At 59.7% G+C, this 22,089-nt stretch overlaps 1 protein-coding gene across 6 annotated transcripts in view; it reads left to right on the forward strand.

The window, feature by feature from the left end:
* Positions 1 to 22,089, forward strand: part of ADGRD1 (adhesion G protein-coupled receptor D1) — a 180,071-nt gene that overhangs the window by 104,474 nt on the left and 53,508 nt on the right. For all 6 annotated transcript variants that reach the window (XM_058691526.1, XM_058691527.1, XM_058691525.1 and 3 more), the window contains one exon: positions 1,308 to 1,449. In XM_058691526.1, coding sequence (XP_058547509.1) covers positions 1,308 to 1,449 — 142 coding nt within the window. The remainder of the gene's footprint in view (positions 1 to 1,307; positions 1,450 to 22,089) is intronic.

Consider the following 22,089-nt stretch of genomic DNA (forward strand, 5'->3'; position numbering starts at 1 on the left):
AAAGCAGCAGGTGACGGGGTGGCCCGTGCGGGATCCCAGGGACCCCACGTCTCAGGCGCTCCGGGGTGGCTTTCCAGAGTTGAAGTCCACGCAGCAGACGTTTGCCGCTCACTGACTGTGTGCAGGCGGGCTAGGACCACGGTGAGGCAGGCAGGCGCCCGGGGCGCAGACCTCAGGGAGGCGCTCACTCGTGGGGTCGTACAGGGGCCGCGTGTGCCAGGCCCTGAGTGTGGGCACCTCCTTAAAACCTGCGTCCCAGGCTCCTTGCCTCGCCCCCGTCTTGGCCCTGAATGTCACTTTGACCTCATAACTCCATGAGGCAAGTACCATATACATCAGGTAGGGGTCTTTCGATCGGGGCGTAAGGAACAGAGAAGCTGGCTTGGACTGTCTTAAGTAGGAGGGTAGTTCATTGGATCGTGTCAGCTGAAAGGCGCATAGGCATTTTGGCTTCAGGAGCAGCTCGATCCAGTGTCCAGTTGATGTCACTCTGCTCGATCTCACTTCTGCCCTGGTGGGGGGCTCCTTTCTCAGTTCATCTCTTCCCTCCCGATTGAACCACTGCCAGGGCACCTCCTTCAGGGCCGACGTGTAGCCGAGAGAACCGAGGGTCTCTGACCCAGCATTTTCCATCTGAATCTTGTCACGTCTCCTTGGACTTTCCCGGGTCATGTGCCCACCTCTGCACAGTCACCGTGGCCTGAGGGAGGCAGTGCCCTGGGTGGTTCAGGCCTGGGCAGCAGGGCTCACTCCTGAGCCGATGGAGTCAGCAGCAGGGCACATTGGCTACAAGGGGGGCAGGGGGTGGTCACCTGGAGGAAACGGAGGGCCCTTAACGAACGCACGCCGGGCGGCAAGACCACAGGTGCCCACCACGCTACCATTGATCCCATCTTTTTATAAGCTGGGAGGTTAAAGTTCAGACAGGCTAAGTCACTTACCCGGGGTCACACAGCTGAGTGAGTGGGATTGCCGAGATTCAAACCCAGAGCTTTGTCCTTTCCATCCATCATGCTCCCTGGGCCACATCTTCTTCCAGCAGACTCTCTGTGAGGTCGCCCGGGGTGCCGGCCTCCAGCCTCGCAGAGCAGGTCCTGGATGACGGGACTCTCCCTGCAACATGGTAGTGCCCGCTTGTAGGTCTCCTCTGCGGGTCCTGGTGGGTACTGAGCGAGACCAGTCAAAGCTCCCCCCAAGAAAGATTTCAGTCTCCAAAGTTTCGGCCCTAACGTTGAATTCTGAGCCAGGTTCTAGCTGCGTTCCCTCCCCCTTTTCTGTTCTGTAATGATTTTCCATTTCCTTCCAAGGATTGCTGAGGCAGCAAATTACAAAACCCACCCGCTGTCTGCAGCCAGCTACCTGATTTCCCTGGAGGTGTCCCCACCGCCGACACTGTCCCAGAACTTGTCAGGATCTCCTCTCGTCACGGTCCAGCTCAGGCACAGACTGGTGAGTGAAAGTGAATCCGCTCTCGCTTCTGGTCTTTGATCTTGCACTGAGGAGACTGGGTTGTCTGTGGGGCCACAGAGAGACTCTCAGGTCGCCCTGGTGCTGGCCCACGCTGGCGTTTTCCTCTCCCCAGAGCTCCTTTCCTGAGACTATTTCTGGGAAGTCCCTCAGTGGTCACACGGTGTAGACCCTGGGGAAAAAGGCCTTTGGGACCAGACGTAGCTTTCGTAGACGTGTGTGGATGGATGTTTCTGATTTACAGTAAACGTCCTTCTAGGGGCACCTGGGGGGCTCGGTCGTTTGAACATCTGACTTGAGCTCAGGTCACAAGCTCACAGTTGGTGAGATCAAGCCCGGCGTTGGGCTCTGTGCTGTTAGCGTGGAGCCTGCTTGGGATCTTCTGTCCTCGCTGTGCACCTTCCCCGCGCATGCACGTGTGCTCGTGCGCGCGCTCTCTCTTTCTCTCTTAAAAATTAACATTAAAAACAAAGTCGTTCTTGGAGGAGGGGGATGTGTGTCTCGATGGTGCCATCAGTGTGTGCTCCGTGGGAACCACGCTTTGGAGCTGAGGGCGGGGGGGGGCCATTTCTGCGCGGTTTTGAGTGATGAGTTCTTGGTCCCGCTGTGTCGTAACTGGGACTCCGTCGCATTCGCTTCCCTGCCGTCAGTGGGTACGAATGGCAGGTGCGATGGGACACACGTGTGCTCTGTCCTTTAAACAGCACGAGCTTGTCTCGTGCCGGGATGTGTCCCGAGATTCGGTGTTGATTCAACACCCAGGCGGCGTGTTTTTTAAGGAATTTATTTCAGAACTCACCATATGTTCAGTCGTTTGCACTCGTGCCGAAGACATTTCCTTCCAGCATTTTCTACACCATCCTGTCCCATCCTGTTCCACCAACCTTAACTGAGGACTTACTGTGTGCCGACCGCTGTGTCCCAGGCCTCTCCTGTCCGTCCCCTCCCTCTGCACACACAGTCCTGACCTCGGAATGCCCCGGCACCCGGCCTCTCTCTCTTTTTCAAACAATCACGAACCATTAAGAGAATTTTAAACTGTGGTAAAATAGACATAATCTAAAACTTGCTGTCTTACCCATTTCTAAGCACACGGTCTAGGCATTAGCACATGGATGCTGTTGTGCCACCCCCATCCGTCCCCAGACACTGCCACCTTCCCAAAATGACGCTCTGCCCTCGCGGACGCTACCCTGTGCCCCAGCCCCCAGCGCCCACCACCTGCCCTCTGTCACCGTGAATTGACTCCTCTAGGGACCTCACGTAAGTAGAGTCCTGCACTGTCCTTCCTTCTGGGACTGGTTTATTCCATCTGGTGTCGTGTCCTCAAGGTCCATCTACGTGGAAGCACGTGTCAGAAGTTCCTCCTTTAAGGCTGAAGAGCACTCCGTTTTCCTGTACGTAAAACATGCATTTTCTGCGACCCCACATTTTGTTTACCCGGCCACCCACCGATGGACACTTGGGGTGCTCCCCGCTCCTGTCGGCAAGATGCTGAGCTTGTGGGTGTGCAGGTACCTCCTCCAGACTCTGCTCTGGTCCTGGGTGTGCGCCCAGCAAGTGTCCTAGAGTGACGCCGTGCCTCTGCGCGCTCTGTCCTGAAGCCTCTCTTCCAGCTGCACAAACTTCTCCAGGTGTCCAGAGGTCTCTGGCTCACCGAGCGCAGGGCCCTTTCCAGCATCCACTGTCTCCGATGTGTGGACAGGGTTGGGCCCCGTCGATGCTCGTGGCCCCTCGACCCCCTCATTGGCTTCCAGGACGTGTCCTCTTGGGGGGCCGCCCCCATGCCCCTGGCCCGTCCCCGTTGCATCACCTCCTCTAACTCCTTGCACAGGTGTCCCTGTCACATGACCACGTAAGTGTTTAACCTGTCCGAATCCACAGAAATGCTGACGTGTCAGTGTTGCCACATACAGAGGTCACTGAAGACCCAAACCTACGTGGCCCCCGTGGCCTCAGCACAAAGTGTCTGTTCCGGTGGGTTTCCCAACTCTGGGTGCCCAGCAGGGCGTTTCCCCTGGGCCTGCCACTCCTCTGCATTCCTGGCTTCTGCCCCGGTGCCGCCCTTCCCTCCGTCTGCGCCTGAACCTTGGTGCCAGCCTGGGTTGCTGTCTCTGGTCCCCACCCAGGACCCGTCATCCCCTTATTCCCTTGGCTCAGAGCCCTTGTTCCTCCTTAGTTCTGCTGGGCCGGGGGCTTCCCGACTGCCCCCGTTGCCGCCTCCCCCCGCATGCCCAGACTGACCTTCCAGAAGCCCAGACCACGTGAGCCCACCCACCTGGCTGGCATCGTCCGTGACTCAGGTTTCTCTGAGGAAGAATCTAAACTCTGGGCCTCGGGGACAGATCTCTGGCCGAGCGTCCCAGTCCGGCTTTCTGCGTGAAGCCTTCCCTCCAGCGAAACGGGAGAACGGTGGCTCCCAGCTTTGCTCAGGGCGGCGGCTCGGTGCGCGCTGAACATCGCCACCCCCCCTCCCCTGCCACCGCGTGAGCGGCTCTGTCCCCCAGCTGTCCTGTCGTCGGCACACGTTCGCACGACTCCTTCCAAGGAGAGGATACTGGTCCCTAGGACGGAGGTCCCCCCTCTGCCACCGCGGGAATGCCACCACCATGCAGAGGGAAGATCTCCGAGGCTCAGCGGCCTTGGAGGTTTGGTCTGCACGAGGGGGGCGTGTCTTTAGTGTTCCCGCGGTGCGGGTGTCACAGTGTGGCCCAGAGACAGTGCCGGCCTGCAATCGAGAGGGTGCAAATGCAGAGAAGGCTTCTTTCTCAGGACTCTGGGGCCGTCGTGGGGTTGAGGTTGAGGCTGCCCTAGTGGAGGCGGAGGCCGGGAGTCAGGGCGGGCGTCGGGGCCCAGACTGGGCCTGGGGCTGAGGGACCCCGGGCTGAAGCCAGGGCAGCAGACCCAGCAGGAGGGCCAGGGACCTGCCTGTGTGTGTGGGGGGGGTGGGGACGGGGAAGACACGGGGCTCGAGTGCTGGGCTCTGTGGGGTCCAGACACCCAGTGAGTTCACACGGGCACACACACATGGCACACACAGCACACGCATGGATGTACATAGAGCCAAAAAACACACACACACACCCATGCCTGGTACACACACAGACACACACATCTACATCAAGTACACACACATGCACACCCATACCTAGCACACATGGACACAGTACACGCCCCATACCCAGCACGTGCACACACACACACACACACACACACCCCTCTATTGTGTGGTCAGGCAGGCGTGAGCCCCGGAACTGGCAAGGGGGGGAGGTGAATTTGTTCCACTTATCAGGGCTCCTTCCTCCTCACAGGCCCTCTCTGAGCAGGGCCACCCCAGGGTCCGCCACCCTCGGGACCCCATACCTCTGCCTGCTCTCCCACCCACACAGCCCAGCCCTCCTGCCTTCTCCTCTTTCACAACGGGGCCGCCCCTTGTCGACCCCACACGACCTTCCTCACAGCGCCCACGGGCTGCGGGCGGTAAACCGAGTTACTGCACGTTGTTAGATTGTGGTGCTTACTGTTGGCGTTTTCCCGAGGGGGGGGGCACCATCTATGGGACCCTGGCTCCCTCACCTCTGGCCTCACCCCTTCCGGGGAGCACCCTCCCCCTCGATGCTGCCTGGTGCAAACTGTGCTTTTGGAGGGTGGCTCGTTCCAGGGTTTTCCCAGGGAGACTTTCCAGCCAACGAGACAAAACCTGAAACTTTTCCAGGGGTCCGCTGGCCCCGCGAGGGAGTATTTCTGCCCCGCCCGTTCTTCTGCGCTGTTCTGCCGCCTGCTTATTTCCTGACGCGTGGACGCCTGCGTTAAAAGGGATAATCTCATTGTTTCCTCAGGAAACCAACTTGGGCCAGTTCCTGCTCTGAAACAGAGCCCAAACAGAGCCTGCTGGTATTGAGCAGTTTTGCTTTGAGACCCCCACGCGTATTCTGGTCCCGGGTGGGCCTGCGGGCGGGGACCGGGTCGGATGGATGAGGCAGCCGGGGTGGCCGGGCTCTGTGTCCCGTTCAGCATCGTGTGGCCGGCCGAGCCTTGAGCACGTGTGCGCGTCGGGAGTCCGGCATCCAGGTGCCGTTGCGGTGTTTGCTTCTTTCTGGTAATCCAGAGTCCTACCCCTGCGCTTTGGCCCACGCCGCTGTGCTGATCCACGGCCGCTGTGCCAGTTCTACTGTGCCCGTCCCCGCTACGCGGATTCTCGGCCGCTGCGCCAGTCCTGGCCGTGCCGATCACAGCCACTGGCAGCCTTTGCTGATGCAGTGTCCCGTCTGACTCCGGGGAGCCTGCTGAGCGAACACAGCTCGGAACGCTTGGCCGGGCAGCCGGTTAGAGGCTGTTGAGGGGGATGTGAGTGCGAGCAGATGCACCCCGCCCTGAGATGTCCCTGATGGCCCCGGCCAGAAGGGAGTGCTGCGGTCTTCTGACTAAACGTGGGTCAGAGATGTCGGCGTTCCCGCCGGTTAAAATCGCTCACGGCATCTGATGTGGATTGTAATTTGCAGCTCAGGATTGAACCCTCACCTTTCCCTGGTCAATGAAGGCGAACCTTTGCTGCCCCTGGAAGGTGGCCAGGCCAGCGAGACGTAGATTCTTCGGGCGCTATGAAAATTAGAAAACCCAGATGAGCATTTCAAAGAGCTAGGTGTCATCAGCTTTGAGTGCTGTTGTCTGAAATTCACTCATCAAACGGGCTTTCACTTTGACTGCGAGTCCCCAGGACAGGCCATGGGTCACGATTGTCCTGACGCCTGGAGGAGATCGAGTCTGATGACGAGATCCATGAGGTTCCAGCAGCAGGAATCTGAGAACAGGTGCAAAGGGAGGGTCTGCCCCTCTGTGCATTCTGACCTCACCCCCGGCTGAGCCTCGGGCACGGTGGGAGCACACACTGGCCCTGGCTCCCCACGGCAGCTGGCGAGGAAGCCCGGGCAGGACGGCGGGGGCTCAGAGGCTCCGGTCAGCGCCTGCCGTCCCGGTGTGTGGCCATCGGAAGGCCCCTGCAGAGTTGGCTCGGGATAAGAACGGCGTGGCGGTCCAGGTGGCCGTGAAAGGTGTCCATCAGGAAGCCACTGCAGGTAATCACGAGGGCGTGTTAGTTCTCCAAGACACTCATGTGCTCACACGTTCGCTTGTTCGCTTGTTCCGCAGACACTGGCTCCTGATGTGGACCAAGCGACTCGCCTCTCTGTGCCTCTGTTTTGTCATGCGTAGTAATACGCGCGGGGGTGATAAGACATCCACGGGGTCAGTTAGCTCTTCCTGCTCCTTCTGGGTCTTCTGTGCAGAAACGGAGGCCAGCCGTGGCTAACTTTAGCAAGCAGAGTTTTCCAGAAGGACACCTGCTAGCACACAGGACTTGGGGGGAGGGGTCTCAGCCCAGGGGCCCTGCCCTGCTTTTGTCACCTCAGCCCTGTGAGGTGAGTGGGCGCCTGGGGCTCTGCGTTTGGCCCCGACCCAAACGCAGAGCCCCAGGAGGGAGAGCGAGAGGCTGTCAGTGGCCCTGGGGGCCGCGTGCCTGCCCCGGGGCAGAAGGTGGCAGGGAAGCAGGTGTCGCTCCCCTAGGAGCACACGTGTGGTGCTGTCGGTCCAGTGGTGGTGGGCAGGCGGGCGGGAGGAGCACAGGCCAGCGCCGACGCCCCCGTGCACTTGACCCCTGCCCCATCTGGGTGTCAGATGCAGCTCCGCAGGCTGAGGACCACGCGTCCAGAAGTGTGACTGGTGCCAGTGCCGAATGAACAGACTCTCCGAGTTGCCTTAAAAAACAAGGAGGAGAGTTTTATTGGCGCTCAGGTGAGGCATGCCGCCCGGGCCTCACGACCCGGCGCAGAGAGGAGAGCGCTCCGGGGCCGGGACGTGACGCGGGGCTGGTGTACTTCCTGCTCTATCAGGAGTGCCGAGTCGTGGCTGAGGACGTTCCCGAAAATCACGTTTGTCTCGTGCATTGTCTCGGGCGAGGCTGCAGGCTTCGGAGGCACCGGAAGGTAGGGAGGTCTCTCCTCTTCGGTGTCAAGTGTGTCCCGTAGGTTATTTGCTCCCGAAGCAGACGTGCAGGGCGTGCTCAGGGCAGAGGCTGAGCCCGGGCTCCGGAGCCTGACGTCCGCCCGCGGTCAAGGCAGAGCTTCTCTGGGCGCCTGGTCCCCAGCGTGCAGCGTCCGGGGGCCTTCACCCCGGCGTCCAGACCCATCGGAGCCCCGGAGACGCCCGGGGCTGGTGGACGGAGCTGGTTTCCCAGGCGCTGGGCCCCCGGCCTCCGGAGTTGGTGCCCCCAGGGGCTGCGGCTGTGACCGTGGGAACGTGGCTCTGGGGCCGTTGCCTTGGTCCTATGGTTCCATGGGCCATCCCCACAACTTGTGGTTTTGTGAAAAGAAGCCACGAATCTGGATTTTAAATTATATCTCTGCGTTTGTACTTAATTCGGATTTGCTTTTCACGTTGTTGACTGAAATATACCTGTGGGTTCAAGTTCAGCTAGGAGGTCACCGCTTTACAAGCTCTATTTTTTTTTTTTTTTAGCTTTTAATTTGAAGTGATTTTAAACTTCCAGAAAAACTGCAAAACAGTAGCGTTTCCAGGTACCACTCACCCACGTCGCTTCCTGCTGCTGTTTTAAGTACGATCTCTGAAGCCTGGAAAGGAGCACTGATGGTGCCTCGCTGCAGACAGGCGGTGGTTCTGTCCGTTCACCTGCTGGGGCTCGTTCCCGCGGCGGGTCCGGCTCTCGGCAGCTCCTCCAGCCCGTGGCACATGTGTGGCTTCTTTGTCTCCGTGACCGTTTTGCTTCACACGGTTAGTTTGCGGGGCGTCCCTCACTTTGGGGACGGTCTGATGTTTTCTCGGGATGCAAACCCGAGGGTCGTGCAAACCTTTGGGGTTATGTGCCTTTGAGGAGAAAACCACAAAAGCGAGATCAAGCTTTTCTTCCTGTGTCTCGTCAGCCTCTGTTAGTTTCCTGTGGCGGCTGGAACAGCAGAGGCTTATTCTCTCCCGGTTCTGGAGGCTCAGAGTCCAGGTCCGGGTATGGTGGGGGGTCCACGTCCACGTGCGTGGGGGGGTCCCGGTCCAGGTGTGTGGGGGTCCAGGTGCAGGTGCGGTGGGGCTGGCCCCTCCCCAGGCCTCCCCTTGGCCCACAGATGCCGCCTTCCCACCGTGCGCTCAGAGGTCGTGCCCTGTGTGCGTGTGGGCGGCCTGCTCTCTGCGTCTTACAAGGACAGCAGTCGGAGTGGACGGGGCCTCCCTGCACCTCGTCACCTCTGTGGGGCGCTGCCTCCCCACAGAGCCCCATCCTGCGGTGCCGGGGGCCAGGAGTCCCTTCCGTGGGTTTGGGGACACACAGGCAGCGAAGGGTGTCACCTGCTGTTCCTGGTGACGTCCCCTGCGACTGCCTGGTCCGGGTGGCGTCTGTCAGGTTTGTCCCCCGTCAGCTCACCGTTGTTCCCTTTGCAAATTTCGAGTGTCCTGCGGAGGAGAGCACAGAACTCCACAGCTGCGCTTTGTCTCCTCATATCTCACCGTGAATTTTATCTCCCGTTGGCGGCTACTGCCTGTAAAACCTAGCGCTGTACCGTTTGCCTAAAGGCGATTTCCCGTTTCTGTCGTTGCTTCTACATTTGTTAAGTAGGTTCTGTCATGAGAACAGCTTGCTATTTATGGGCCCAATCGCTTATTTATATCGATAGGACTCACAGATATTTATTTTATCCTGTAGGTTATAATCCAGTGATTATCCCAGCCCTGACCATCCGGAGCTTTCTTCAGTTGGCTCCTGTGTCCCTTTGATATGCCTTCCTGGATCTTGAGTCTTTCCTTACCGTTAGAGGTGTTCTAGGCTCGTGGAAGCAACCTTTTCTCCAGGGAGCCCTGCTTCATCTTACTGGGGACTGGTGTTTAAACACCAGGGTCTGGGTGCCGGGGGCGCTCACGTCTGCCGGGGTGCCACTGCTGCTCGAGGCCCTGAGCGGACAGAGCCGGGAAGTGTGTGAACGCACGCACAAGCAAACTCGCGCCCGGCGTACGCATCTACGTGCACGCGTCTGTACGTGTGGTGTTGAGACACGAGTTCCTCCTGACAACTGTTTCCAACCTGACACTCAGGGGTCGTTCGGGCTTTTCTACATTCGGGTCCTCCTTTTCCCGAGTTAGAAACCTGGCTGTCGTGATTCTCAGTGTTTTCTCGTATTTGTTCAAGCCGGGTGCATAATTCTGGAATTGCTCAGCCCTTCCCCTGTGGGAAGCAATCGCACTAACTGGAGGACGGTCTTTGTCCTCTTTGTCGTTAGCCATGTGCCGTGCGGTTCTCGTTGTTTGTCAGAGCGAGCCAGGCTGGTTTTCTTCCCTTCAGAGTGGCTTCGTGACTCCTTTGTGACACACTTAGATCTGCCTCTGCTTGTTTGCCTTGCGCGATGCGTGTGCTCCCCTTGTGGCGATCTTAGGGGCTGACTTACTTGGAGCGTGCGGACGTGGCCCCGCAGGGTCCTGAGGTGAGATGTGTCCAGGCAGGTGCCCGGGGGCTCCACTGTGGGGCTTTATTCAGCCATCCGGGGCTTGTTGGGCTCCTCTGCTGTGCGTGGGCATTTGCGCTGTCACCCACATTTGTCATGACAAACGATTTGTTGCAGTGAGTGACCTTGTTCTGCACCTTCCTCTGGGGAGTTCGTGTCTACGTGGAAGCGGGCCCTCCCAGGCCTGCCTCTGCCCTCCCTCGTGCTGGCCCTCTGCCAGTGTCCAGGGGCCGTGGAGTGACAGACTGTGGAGAGAGGGAGATGCTTGGGCCCTGCCAGTGCACTGAGTCTGAGAATGAGCGCTCCGGCCCGATTCTGTCCTTTACCTGTCTTGAGATCTCTCTTGAGATCTTGGGTGTTTAACTCATCTTTGAAGATGCAACGCTGTGAGCCGTGAGCCACAGCTAATGAGGAGTGGATTTGACAGATTAGGTACCTCACTATGGTTTGGGGACCGGCAAAGCCAGATGAGAGCGAATTCCTGCCCATGGTGGTGAGGGGGGAGGGGGAGGCTGGGAAGCAACAGGTGTAGGAAGCTCTGCGGGGCCATCTGAGTCCAGACTCCGTGTGACCCGGGTCCCTGTGGACGGCAGTGGGAGGCGTGACCCGGGTCCTGGTGAGGGCGCTGGGAAGTGTGACCCGGGTCCTGGTGACGGTGTTGGGCGGTATGACCCGGGTCCCCGTGGACGGCACTGGGAGGTGTGACCTGGGCCCCTGAGGACGGCGCTGGGCGGTATGACCCCAGTCCCCGTGGACGGAGGTGGGAGGTGTGACCCGGGTCCATGTGGATGGAGGTGGGAGGTGTGACCCGGGTCCCCGTGGATGGAGGTGGGAGGTGTGACCTGGGCCCCTGTGGATGGCGCTGGGCGGTATGACCCCAGTCCCTGTGGACGGAGGTGGGAGGTGTGACCCGGGTCCCCGTGGATGGAGGTGGGAGGTGTGACCCAGGTCCTGGTGACAGTGCTGGGCGGTATGACCCGGGTCCCTGTGGACGGCGCTGGGCGGTGTGACCCGGGTCCCCATGGACGGAGGTGGGAGGTGTGACCCGGGTCCCCGTGGACGGCGGTGGGAGGCGTGACCCGGGTCCCTGTGGACGGTGCTGGGAGGTGGCTTTGAGGGAAGTTGGAAGTCACCAGGGCTTCAGATGGAAGGTACTGTTGACGTGCTTTTTTGGGAACACATTCTGTTTTCCGTGAAGGACGTCCTTTCGGCTTCTAGATGCAAGAAGCTAAGGACAGAGTGTTTGGAGAGGCATCTCTTTGTCGTAGAAGGCTTTGCTGTCTTTCAGTGGCCCTTGATGTCTTCTTGCTACACACAGTAGCATCCTGCTGGGCCCAGAAGACAGTGAGAGCGTGGGGTGTGTGGTTCGGCGGGGGGGGGGGGGGGGGGGGGCACAGACACTTCCAGAGTCTCTGAAGCAGCTTGCATCCCGGGTCTGCTGGTCTTGATCTGGCGCCCAGTGCAGTAGTGCTGGATGGTGGCTAGAAGTCTGCGTTCGTGTCTTCTGTGAAGTCGGAAGGTGCCAGTTTCAAAACCAGAGAAAAAGAAAGGGTAGATTAAAACGCAGTCCCTGTTTTAATGGTTGGTTACTGCAGTTATTTTTAAAAGAGAAAGGTTTTGAGCAAAGACTCTCGTCTTGAGGAGAGGCGGAGAGGAATTTTTATCATACCCAGAGAGGGTGGTAATTGAGGCTTGTCTTCGCCAGGCATTCTCTAGGGTTTTGGGGCTTTTTCTTTTGAAGATTGCTTTTGCATTTCTGAGGATGTTTTTGGAGGCAGGCTTTTTTGACTTAAAGCTATACGTCTGATGGGAAGCATTTCTCGAGGAGGCCTTCACCAGCGCGCCGTGTGGGGCGAGCTCAGAAGAAACACAGGGTGCAGGTGGTCTCCCCGACTCTGCCGGGGGAAGCGTGGGGTTCGGCCGGCAGCTTTTCTGTTGCGGCGACGGGGCCAAGGCCTGAGGCCCCGGGTTGAGGCGCAGAGTGGAGTGTGGGCTCGGAGGGGTCTCCAAGGGATGGTGGAGGCAGGCCGGGCCTAGAGCTGTCCTGGGGGCCCCTTAGCGGACGCCTCCTGACCCCTCTGCCCCTGCTGCCCCCACCGCGGCATTGAGTCTGTTACCCTGGGTGCTGGGCGCCATCGGTTTCTCTGCTCGTGAGCCCAGTTGGTGTTCAGACCCCGGGCTCTGGAATGTGCACAGTGAGAACGTGTGTTGCGGGCATGCCTAGGGCCGGGGCTGCCTTGTCTCGGGGCTCCGTCACGGCCTTGGGCCTGTTCAGTTCCCCCCGGAGCACTGACTGGTTTTCTTAAGCTTCCCTCCTGAGCCTGGCAGAAGTCTCCTCTCCCCAAAGTGCCTGCCTTACTGCCCGGGGGGCACGTTGGTCACTGAGAGCCAGCACACCTGTATCTCGTCGGCAGGGCTGATCAGCGCCAGGCCCCAGGCGATCAGGCCCCCAAGTGACGCCAAGCCCCCCGGCACTCACGTCTCCACGGGCACAGTGAGGCGCAGACACACGGGGGCACAGAGCTTCGGCCCCTGCTGTTCGCTGGTCTTTCAGGCAGGAATCTCCCGACTCCCGCGGCATCCGCCTCTTTCGCTCCCCATCACACTGAGGAGCTGCTTCTTGTCAGGGCGTCCCCGCCGTGGCACCGTTGTTGCGGGCCGTCCTGTGCATTCGGGGTGCTGGGCGGCATCCCCGGCCTCTACCCTTCCGATGCCTGGAGCGCCCCAGTCCTGCTCGCTGCTGCGTCACTGCCTGCTGTATGAACGTGTGTAGCACTCTGTGCATGGTTTGGCTCTCCTGGTTTAGGCTGTGGAAGAGTCACTTCTCTGTGCTTCTCAAACTGTGACCATCAGAACCAGATGTAAGAGAAGCGCAGGCAAGTGGGCTTGATTCCGGTCTGAGGCGTGAACCCTCCCGGTGGGTTGTAGTGTGCAGCCGTGACTTCTCTCGGATTCGTTGTGAGTGAGAAAGGCGCTTCCTTGTCTTCTTATGGTCACTTTTTGGTGCACTAGGGACCTAGAATATTCCTGCCTTGCAGACTATAGTGAAAACCACGGTGCCCACATATGGCTGTTTGAAAGCACAAGCACGCACACATGTATGAATGTACACACACACCTGCGCACATGTACATGAGCATAAACACATAGGCACGCACACAGGCACACCCATGCACACACACACACACAGGCACATACACATAGGCGCACACATGCACATATGTTCATGCAGGCACACACGTGCATGCATGGCACACATACACATGAGCGTGCACACACGCACACATACATGTACACGCAAGCAGGCACACACGTACATACACGTGCACACATGCATGCACACACGTGTGCAAGGCACACACAGGAGCACACACATGCACACACGTGCACACAGGCACACACATGTATGTGCACACACGCATATCTGTGCACACAGGCACATGCACACACACATGTGAACACGTGCACACACACGCACGCACGTGGACACATGGGCACATACATACATGGACACAGCCACATGCATGCGCACATACATGCACACATGTGGACACGCATGGGCACACGGGCACCCGCATGCATATGTAGTCCAGCATGGTTGAAATCCCACCAGCCGCGATAACCGATGTTCACATTTTGATGCTCTCCCCTCAGGAGCTTCTGCAGCTAAACTTGTGGGCTGTACACATAGTTTCTTGTAAGTGGGGTACGCTCTCCCTGTTTTCATTTACCATGCATGTTTCCATGCCGATAACGAAACAGCGTAAGTCATTTTTGTGGCTGCGTTACCATGTGTCTCTTTGTCATCGTTCTGTGGCTACACATTGTTTGTTTCGTGTTTTCATTATCGTGGACAACACCCTAATGGGCCTTCCGTGTTCCTGCTCAGTTACCGCTTCAGGTGAGCGTCGTAGGGTTGCTCTGTTAATGTCTGCACGTTGTTCTTCCACTTTATACTTCATTGTGGACGTTTAAGGCAGATCTGCATTTCCTCAGTGCAGGGGCCGGTGGAGTCCTAGAACCACATGTTGGAGCTGGAGTTCACACTCTCCAGACCCAGCTTCTCAATCCTCACAATTTTGAAATGTTGTGTGTCAGGGAAGTACAGCAAGCTTATGGGAATGCACACGCGTGAGTGCACAGCATGGCAACTCTTCACAAAGTGAACACACCTGTGAGACCACCCACACCCCATCAAGGACCCCTCCCAGGTGGTTCCATTGGTCAGATGTGGGTGGGATGACAATGCTGCTTGGGCACAGGCATGCCGTGTGGGAACCGTGCACACCCACAACCCACAGTTTGGGTGCCAACCCGGGAACAGAACTGCCAGGTCCTAGGGCATGCATGTATTCAGCCTGGGTTGGTAATGCCAAGCTGGTTCCCAGAGTGGATGCTGACTTACCCACCACCATCAGCATGTGACAGTCCCAGCTGCTAGCATTCAAGGTGTCTGTTGTTCCCACCTTAGCTGTCCTGGTGGCTCATGGTGGCTCATTTCTGTCTTTGCTTTTTCCTGATGACTAGTGAAGTTTGTCACTTTTTTGCATGTTTATTGAACATTCTGATATCCTTGTTTGTCTGTCCTATTCAAGTCTTTTGCCCATTTCCCTGTGGGTGGTCTGCTTTTTTTCTCTTACTGATTTTTTTTAGGACTTCTTTATACATGTTGGGTGGGACTCATTTGTTGGCTACGTAAATGGCAAATACCTTTTTCACCTGGGTCTTGCCTTCTTATTCTTGGGGTATCTCCTGATGAGCTGCAGCTCTAACCTCTAACGCAGCGTGATGTGCCAAGCTTCTCTTCATACCGCGTGCTCCGTGTGCCCTCTCCCTGAACCTTGCCCCACCCAGAGTCGTGAAGGAACTCTTGTGTTTTCCCTCCTAGGCCTTCTCTGATTGTCCCTGTGTGTGCTGCGAAGCATAGTCAGGGTCTCCATTCTCCGGGAGGGTCAGCATCCCCTCCAAGGCAGCGTTACCTTGTTGTAAATCAAGTGACTGTGTCTGTGTGGCCCTGTCCCTGGACTCTGTTCCTGCTGCCACTACCCACTGACCTAACCGTCTTAAGGCTCTAAGACCTACATGGGGCCCTGACTTTGTTTTTCTGGGCTGCCTTGGCCATTTTGGGTGAGATACCCATTTTTACATTTGATACCCATAACACACTGCCCTTCAGAGGGTTGAGCAATTTGTGCTGTACACAGAGGGGCTTGCCAGCACCGATCTCCCCGCATGGTAGCAAACTCCAGCGAGCACAAAGTCGCATCGTGCTGGTGTCATTCTTATTTGCAGTTTTATTTTTTTTTAATTCTTTAATGTTTATTTTTTAAGAGAGAGAGACAGAGCGTGAGCAGGGGAGGGGCAGAGAGAGAGGGAGACACAGAATCCAAAGCGGGCTCCAGGCTCTGAGCCGTCAGCCCAGAGCCCGACGCGGGGCCCGAACCCACGGACCGTGAGATCATGACCTGAGCCGAAGTCGGATGCTCAACCGACTGAGCCCCCCAGGTGCCCTGCGGTTTTATTTTTTATACCATTTGTGTCCTTACTGACTTCCAAGTCCTGTCTGCCTTTGACATCATTTACTAGCCTCGTTTGTTATTTTGACTGTTTTGGCCATGTGCCAGTCAAAACGTGTCTTTCGTCAGGTGTCCACTGCTTCTCCAGAAGAGGGGTGTGCTGGTTTCCTATTGCTGCTGCAACAGATTACCACCAGGCAAGGGTTTGAAACGACACGGCCTTATTGTCCTGCAGTCGGGAGGTCAGACTCCCGAGCTCGGTCTCATGGGGCTAATAACCCAGTGTCAGCAGGTCTGCGCTCCTTCTGGAGGCTCCAGAGGACGATCTGTTTCTTGCCTTTCGCTGCTTCTAGAGGCACCGCTAAACGTCTCTTCCTGACCCGACTTCCGTAAGCATGCCTGCCTCTCTGATGGGACCCTCCTGCCTCCCTCTTGAAGGGGCCCCGCTGGAGCCTCCAGGATAACCTTCCCATCTCGAGATCTTTAGCTTAAGTCCATCTGCAGAGTCTCTCCTGCCGTGTAAAGAGCATCCTCGGGTGCTGGGTATCTCTGGGGGATTCGGATGCTGCACATCAGCAGGAAGCCCCTTCCAGCTCCGCGGTGTCCAGATCCCTGGAGAAGATGCTTGGACGCCTCGGCGTGCCCAGCCACCACCGCGGGGCGGCACCGTCCCTCCTGGGAGCCGCTGCCTCCAGCCCTCCTCGCTCTGGCTGATTTGACCGGACGTGGAGACAGACAGATGCTTGCTGCTCGTCGTCCCTCGGCCGCTGAGGCCACGCTGATGTGGACACTGTCCAGCTGTGCATTGGGGCTGGGGCGCAAGGTGTCCTTCTACATCACAAGGAACAAGTAGCCTGCTTGCTTCTGTGGGACGGCAAGGCGTCTCCCCTGGCTGGTGTGGCCACGGGTGGCTGCTGGACAGTTTGTCACGCGACACCGGCGGCGTGTCGCCGTGAGGCTGCGAAGGAACAGAACCCGTCCCTTAGACAAGCTGGAGTTCGCTGAACGCAGGGGGTCTGTTGCCTCAGGTGAAGCCGGTGATCGTGTGGTTCAGGGACCGGCGCAGCCCCCGGGCCCCTGGCGTCTTGTATGGCGTCCTAACTGCTGCCGTCCTCCCATGAGGCACCGCAGGTGGCACGGGGACGCAGGAGATGCGCTCGGTCCCCGCGCTGCTCCGTCCGCACCCGGGGATGAGCGCAGGGCAGGGCCTCGTCCCTGCCTGCAGCGCCGCGTGTGGTTGGTACGCTGTGCCTCGGGCAGCTGGGCTGGCCTGGGTCACGGCGTTCCCTTCGAGAAAATGGCTAAGGTTCGTGCTGCCTTCGCTCCTTTCCAGCTCATCCTCTGGCCCCGCTGCCTCATGCCACAGCGTCGCTGTGTCCAGGTCTCTGACGGCAGGGCCAGCGAGAGCTCGGGACTGTCGTTCCCATTGGGCCCGGCCTGTTTTCTTCCAGGGTCTGAGCCCGGGGCCTTGGCGGGTGTTCAGGGGTCGGTGGAGACTGTGAGCAGCGCTGTTTTGACTTGTCCTTGAGATGCCCCACCCCACAACTTGCACATAAATAGCTACATCACACACATGTTCTGCTCAGTTATCACCCCCCACCGCATCCGTGGTCCCACCTCTCACCCCCCCCACCCCCAGCGCCTCCGTGGTCCCACCTCTCATCCCCCCACCCCCAGCACCTCTGTGGTCCCACCTCTCACCCCCTCCCCCCACCCAGCACCTCCGTGGTCCCACCTCTCACCCTCCCCACACCTAGCGCCTCTGTGGTCCCACCTCTCACCCCCCCACCCCCAGCGCCTCCATGGTCCCACCTCTCACCCACCCCACCCCCCAGCGCCTCTGTGGTCCCACCTGTCACCCCCTCCCCCCAGCGCCTCCGTGATCCCACCTCTCACCCCCCCCACCCCCAGCACCTCTGTGGTCCCCCCTCTCATCCCCCCCACCCCCCAGCGCCTCTGTGGTCTCACCTCTCATCCCCCACCCCTAGCACCTCCGTGGTCCCACCTCTTACCCTCCCCACACCCAGCGCCTCTGTGGTCCCACCTCTCACCCCCCCCCCACCCCCAGCGCCTCCGTGGTCCCACCTCTCATCCCCCCCACCCCCCAGCGCCTCTGTGGTCCCACCTCTTACCCTCCCCACACCCAGCGCCTCCGTGGTCCCACCTCTCACCCCCCCACCCCAGCGCCTCCGTGATCCCACCTCTCACCCCCCCCACCCCCCAGCGCCTCCGTGGTCCCACCTCTCACCCCCTCCCCCCAGCGCCTCCGTGGTCTCACCCCTCACCCCCCCCCACCCCCCAGCGCCTCTGTGGTCCCACCTCTCACCCCCCCCACCCCCAGCGCCTCCGTGGTCCCACCTCTCATCCCCCCCACCCCCCAGCGCCTCCGTGGTCCCACCTCTTACCCTCCCCACACCCAGCGCCTCTGTGGTCCCACCTCTCACCCCCCCACCCCCAGCGCCTCCGTGGTCCCACCTCTCACCCCCCCACCCCCAGCGCCTCCGTGGTCCCACCTCTCACCCCCCCCCACCCCCAGCCCCTCTGTGGTCCCACCTCTCACCCCCTCCCCCCAGCGCCTCCGTGGTCCCACCCCTCACCCCCCCCCACCCCCCAGCGCCTCTGTGGTCCCACCTCTCACCATCCCCCCAATCCCGTCCCGCAGGACCCACAGTGCAAACGGCATCCGCTTATCTCTCCAGGGCAGGGAAGTGGGGAGAAGGTCCAGCTCGGCCTGAGCCGAGCGTCTCCATGAAAACAGGCCACGTCTCAGCTAGTCATCAGTGGGAAGGACTGTGATGAAAGCTGTCTGGAGGCCGCACTCACCGTATCGGGGGAGAGACAATCCCAAACAGGGAAACCATCGTCCTCGTCCCCAGCAGACGTTCCAGCGCAGGGGTGGCTTAGGACGTCCAGCCCTGGTGGGCTCCTGCTTTGTGCCGGCCGAGTGTGCTCCTACGCACAAGCCGGCCCACCCATCCAATGGGGGCAGCTGGGCCCGGGGGAGAACATTCGTTTGGAGAAAGCTGCCTTTCCCCCGGGGCCCAAAGAGGTTTGCCTGCTTCCGAATCATGAATTCATTGCAAACGTTTTAAAATTGGGAGATTCCACCTAAAAACTAGGACTTCTCTCTGTTTTCCCCCTGGGATGACAGGGGATCTGAGAAGGGCTCCGGACTTCACATCTGAGCTGCCATCCACTGGGCTCTGAGGCCCTGGGGTGTTCAGGTCGCCTTCTGGGCCTGTGGGAACCCAAGTTTGACACCCGTGATGTGACTCTGCCTCCAGGGGAGGCTCTGTTGTGGCTCCGCTGGCTTCCCAGGGTAGGGGGACTCATCTGAGGGGGATCCACAGGTGGTGGCTGATGGGACAGCCAGTAAGGAGGAGGGCAGTGTCACCACCGGCTCCCCTTTTCTCTCCCCCTCCTCCTTGCTCCTCCTCGCTCCTCCTCCTCCTGAACTGATACCACTCCTTGATAAGGGTCAAGTGTAAGCACTCATGTCCTTAGACCCTGAGTTTTCAAGTATACGTGAGAACAAACGCGTCACCATTAAATAGAAGATGCTCACGTTTGTCTCAGTTGTGTGGACCCAACATTTTGCAGTGCCTGGGGTGGGCAGCTGGCCCATGGGAAACAGTGTGCGAAGCAGCAGGGTTTTGGAGGTGGGCAGCTCTGGAAGAGCCCCAGGTGTAGCCCTGGACAGACTCTGTGATCTGGGGTGAGGCGCCCGCCCTCTGAGACTTGTCTGTGATACGGGCTCGTGATGGCGGTGAGCGTCCCAGCCCCACGGGCAGCGGGAGGGACCGAGCACAGGGAACAGCACTGTGAAGCTGCGATGTCTTGTTCCCTCTGGGGCTGAGCTTGCAAAGTGGTGGCCCTTTGTGCTACGTCCAGCCCGAAGATGACCCGGAGTGTGTTTCAGATGGTTTGGAAGCAGTTGCCAATATTCAGTCAGGAGACTTTGACCTGAACATCCGACTTTCTGGTTTCTCTCCAGAAACCCGAGTTTCTGGTAGTGCCGGTCCTGCCGGAAGGCAGGATGGTTGGAGAGGAGAGGTGACTGTGCCCTGGGCCACCTGGAAGGGGCCATCATCCCAGCTGGCCTCCCCTGGGGGTGACACGTGTCAGTGGTGCGACCGTTTCTCGGGAATGCCCTTGCATCGCTGGGGAGCAGGGCCTTCACAGAGCACAGAAGATCAGGGGTGCTGGGCCCTGGGGGGATGAGGTTCAGGCTCAGGCCTTGGGAGGTGCCCAGAGGGAGCCGTTCAGGACCCCGCGATCGCAAACAGCTTCGTCCTGCCGGGTCAGGGCCAGGCGTTGGTCTGTAGCTGCAGCCCCTCTGGACAGAAGTCAGTCGGTGACAGCAGGAGGGGCCTTCCCATCTGGTCTGCACACCCTGGGGCACGGTATGAGGCCATAAATGGCTGCCTTGGTGCTTTGTGGAAGGCCAGGGATCAGTGGGGGCAGGTTTGATGTCGTGTAAACCAGTGTCCCTATCGACAGGGAACAGTGGTCTCGGCAGTGGCTGCTTTCCTTGGGACGTGACAACCCCCCCAGGCTTCCAGGGTGCGGCCCCAGGGACCGAGCCTCTTCCAGAACCTGGCCCCCTCCTCCAAGCCCAGGATGGCTCTGTACTTGTCACCTCGTGGCACTCATCGGGGTTGGGGCTGCAGGGCCTCCGTCAGCTCCCCTGGAAAAGGCTCCTGGGGCCTCTACGAGGTGTATCCACTGACGTCCCACTGGGCAGACCCTTTCGCTCTGGACAACGGAGAACAGGTGTCCACCTGTCACGGACCTCTGTCCTGCTCCCACCTGGGCACATAGGGCTAGGCTGAAGGGGGGCAGCAGGGGCAGGAGACATCCAGGCCTGCAGCCTTTCTGGAGCATGAATGGGGTGTGGACGGTGTGTGGTTGGGGCCCTGGGTCATCTCTGAGTTCCCCTTCCTGGGGAGAGCGTTGCCTTTCAGCCCAGCCTGCAGCGGGCTGGCCGCGCTGGCGTCTCGAGCATGGGAACCCGGACCGTCCCCGGGGCTCGGCGGGGAGCCGCAGTGCGCCTTCCTGCGTGCTCAGCGGCTGCAGCTGTGCTGGGGCCCAGATGTGCCGAGGGGTGTGCCCGCCCTTCCTGGTTTGCACCCTCAGCCTCCGGGAGGAGCTTGGACCGGGTGGGGGCCCTTGGCGCATGGCCCGAGAGGGAGTTTCTGTGACCTGCATTCCTTGGATTTGCAGGGTGGAGGGCTGAACCGGGCGCCGTCCCAGCTGACGCTCAGATCGGCAATTTATTCCACGATGATAATAGGTTGTTGATCCAGTAACTTTTTATAGTTCACATAAAAGGCTTTTGTTCTCTGAGAAACCATTCCTCATTTCTGGGCAGGACAGGATCTTTTTTAGACGTTGGCGTGGCCCTCCTGTGCACTGTGGGACAAACCCGCACTCGGGGCCGGGAGTGCGCCCTGGGCCTGTCCCGCCGGCGCGGGGCGGTGAGGCCTGCTGTCTGTGCTCCCCAGGCCGCCGGAGGGCCAGGCTTCTCCTCCTGAGCACTTCCTGGCACTCAGAGACGCGGGGGATGCCGGCTGCCTTGTCAGACCCCAGGTCCTCGCTGAGGTCAGGCCAGGCCACGGCTTTCCCACGCGCGGGAAAGCAGCGAAGCAGAGGGAGGGGGCCCCGGGGTGGATGCAGGAGGAAACAAAGAGTGGGAGCACAGAGAAGCAGACGCCATCTCGAACCAGCCCCCTCCACCTTGTGTTAGCTGTGTGGCCCCGGGCTGGGCCCTTGGAGTCTCTGGTGTCGGCCTCCTCCTGTGTGCAGCGGGCCGCCCTGCTACTGGCAGGCCCACGTGAGGGCCGGCGGCTGACGGTGTGGGGCAGGTGCCGGGCGTGGCAGCTGGCACTCAGCAGGGAGAGGCTTGCGGGCGCCGTGCCACCAGGCACGGCCCCGACTGCCCTGGGCCTCGCCCATCTGGTTCCCCCCTCGTCCGTACCCCACGCGCTTCCTCTGCGTGACAGCGATGAACTTCTTTTCAACCTGCACTCCCACTTTTCTAAGTAGCTGTGGGCAGAGATTCTGGGCGTGGGGCGGTCGCCCCGGCATCCTCCAGCGTGCAGGCAGAATGTGGCCTGAGTACCACCCGAAGTGGCCTCCTGCACCGGAGGTGCTCAGAGGAGCTGTCTCCTGGAGAATGCCGCCCCTGGGACTAGCTGAGCCACACGACATCCTCGTGAGCCACTACATGTGTGCTGCGTGGGGGCTGAAATACGGGGGCACCCGTGTGGTCTGTAGGGAAGGAGAGGGCGAGCCTGGTGCCTGCTCTGGGGGACACGTTTCACTGGGTGGGACTGGCCTTGTGTCTCCTGGGGGCTGGTGGCGAGACAGAGAAACCACCGGACCGGGGGGGGTAGTGGGGCAGTGGGAGGGACAGCGGGAGCCTTTCGGAACTGACCCCCTGAAGCCTGGAAAAGCGGGGTGGTTGCTTGGGGCTTGCAGCTGTCACCCTGGGTGGTCAGGAAGTCATCTTCGGACTTGTCTCTGTGGTCTGGTCCTTATGAAACCGGACAAAAAGGCTTCTTTTGCAAGCGTTTGGAGCATGTGTTACATGACGCGGTTCCAGGCGT

Source organism: Neofelis nebulosa, chromosome 11 (assembly GCF_028018385.1).
Source record: "Neofelis nebulosa isolate mNeoNeb1 chromosome 11, mNeoNeb1.pri, whole genome shotgun sequence".
NCBI classification, from domain to species: Eukaryota; Metazoa; Chordata; class Mammalia; order Carnivora; family Felidae; genus Neofelis; species Neofelis nebulosa.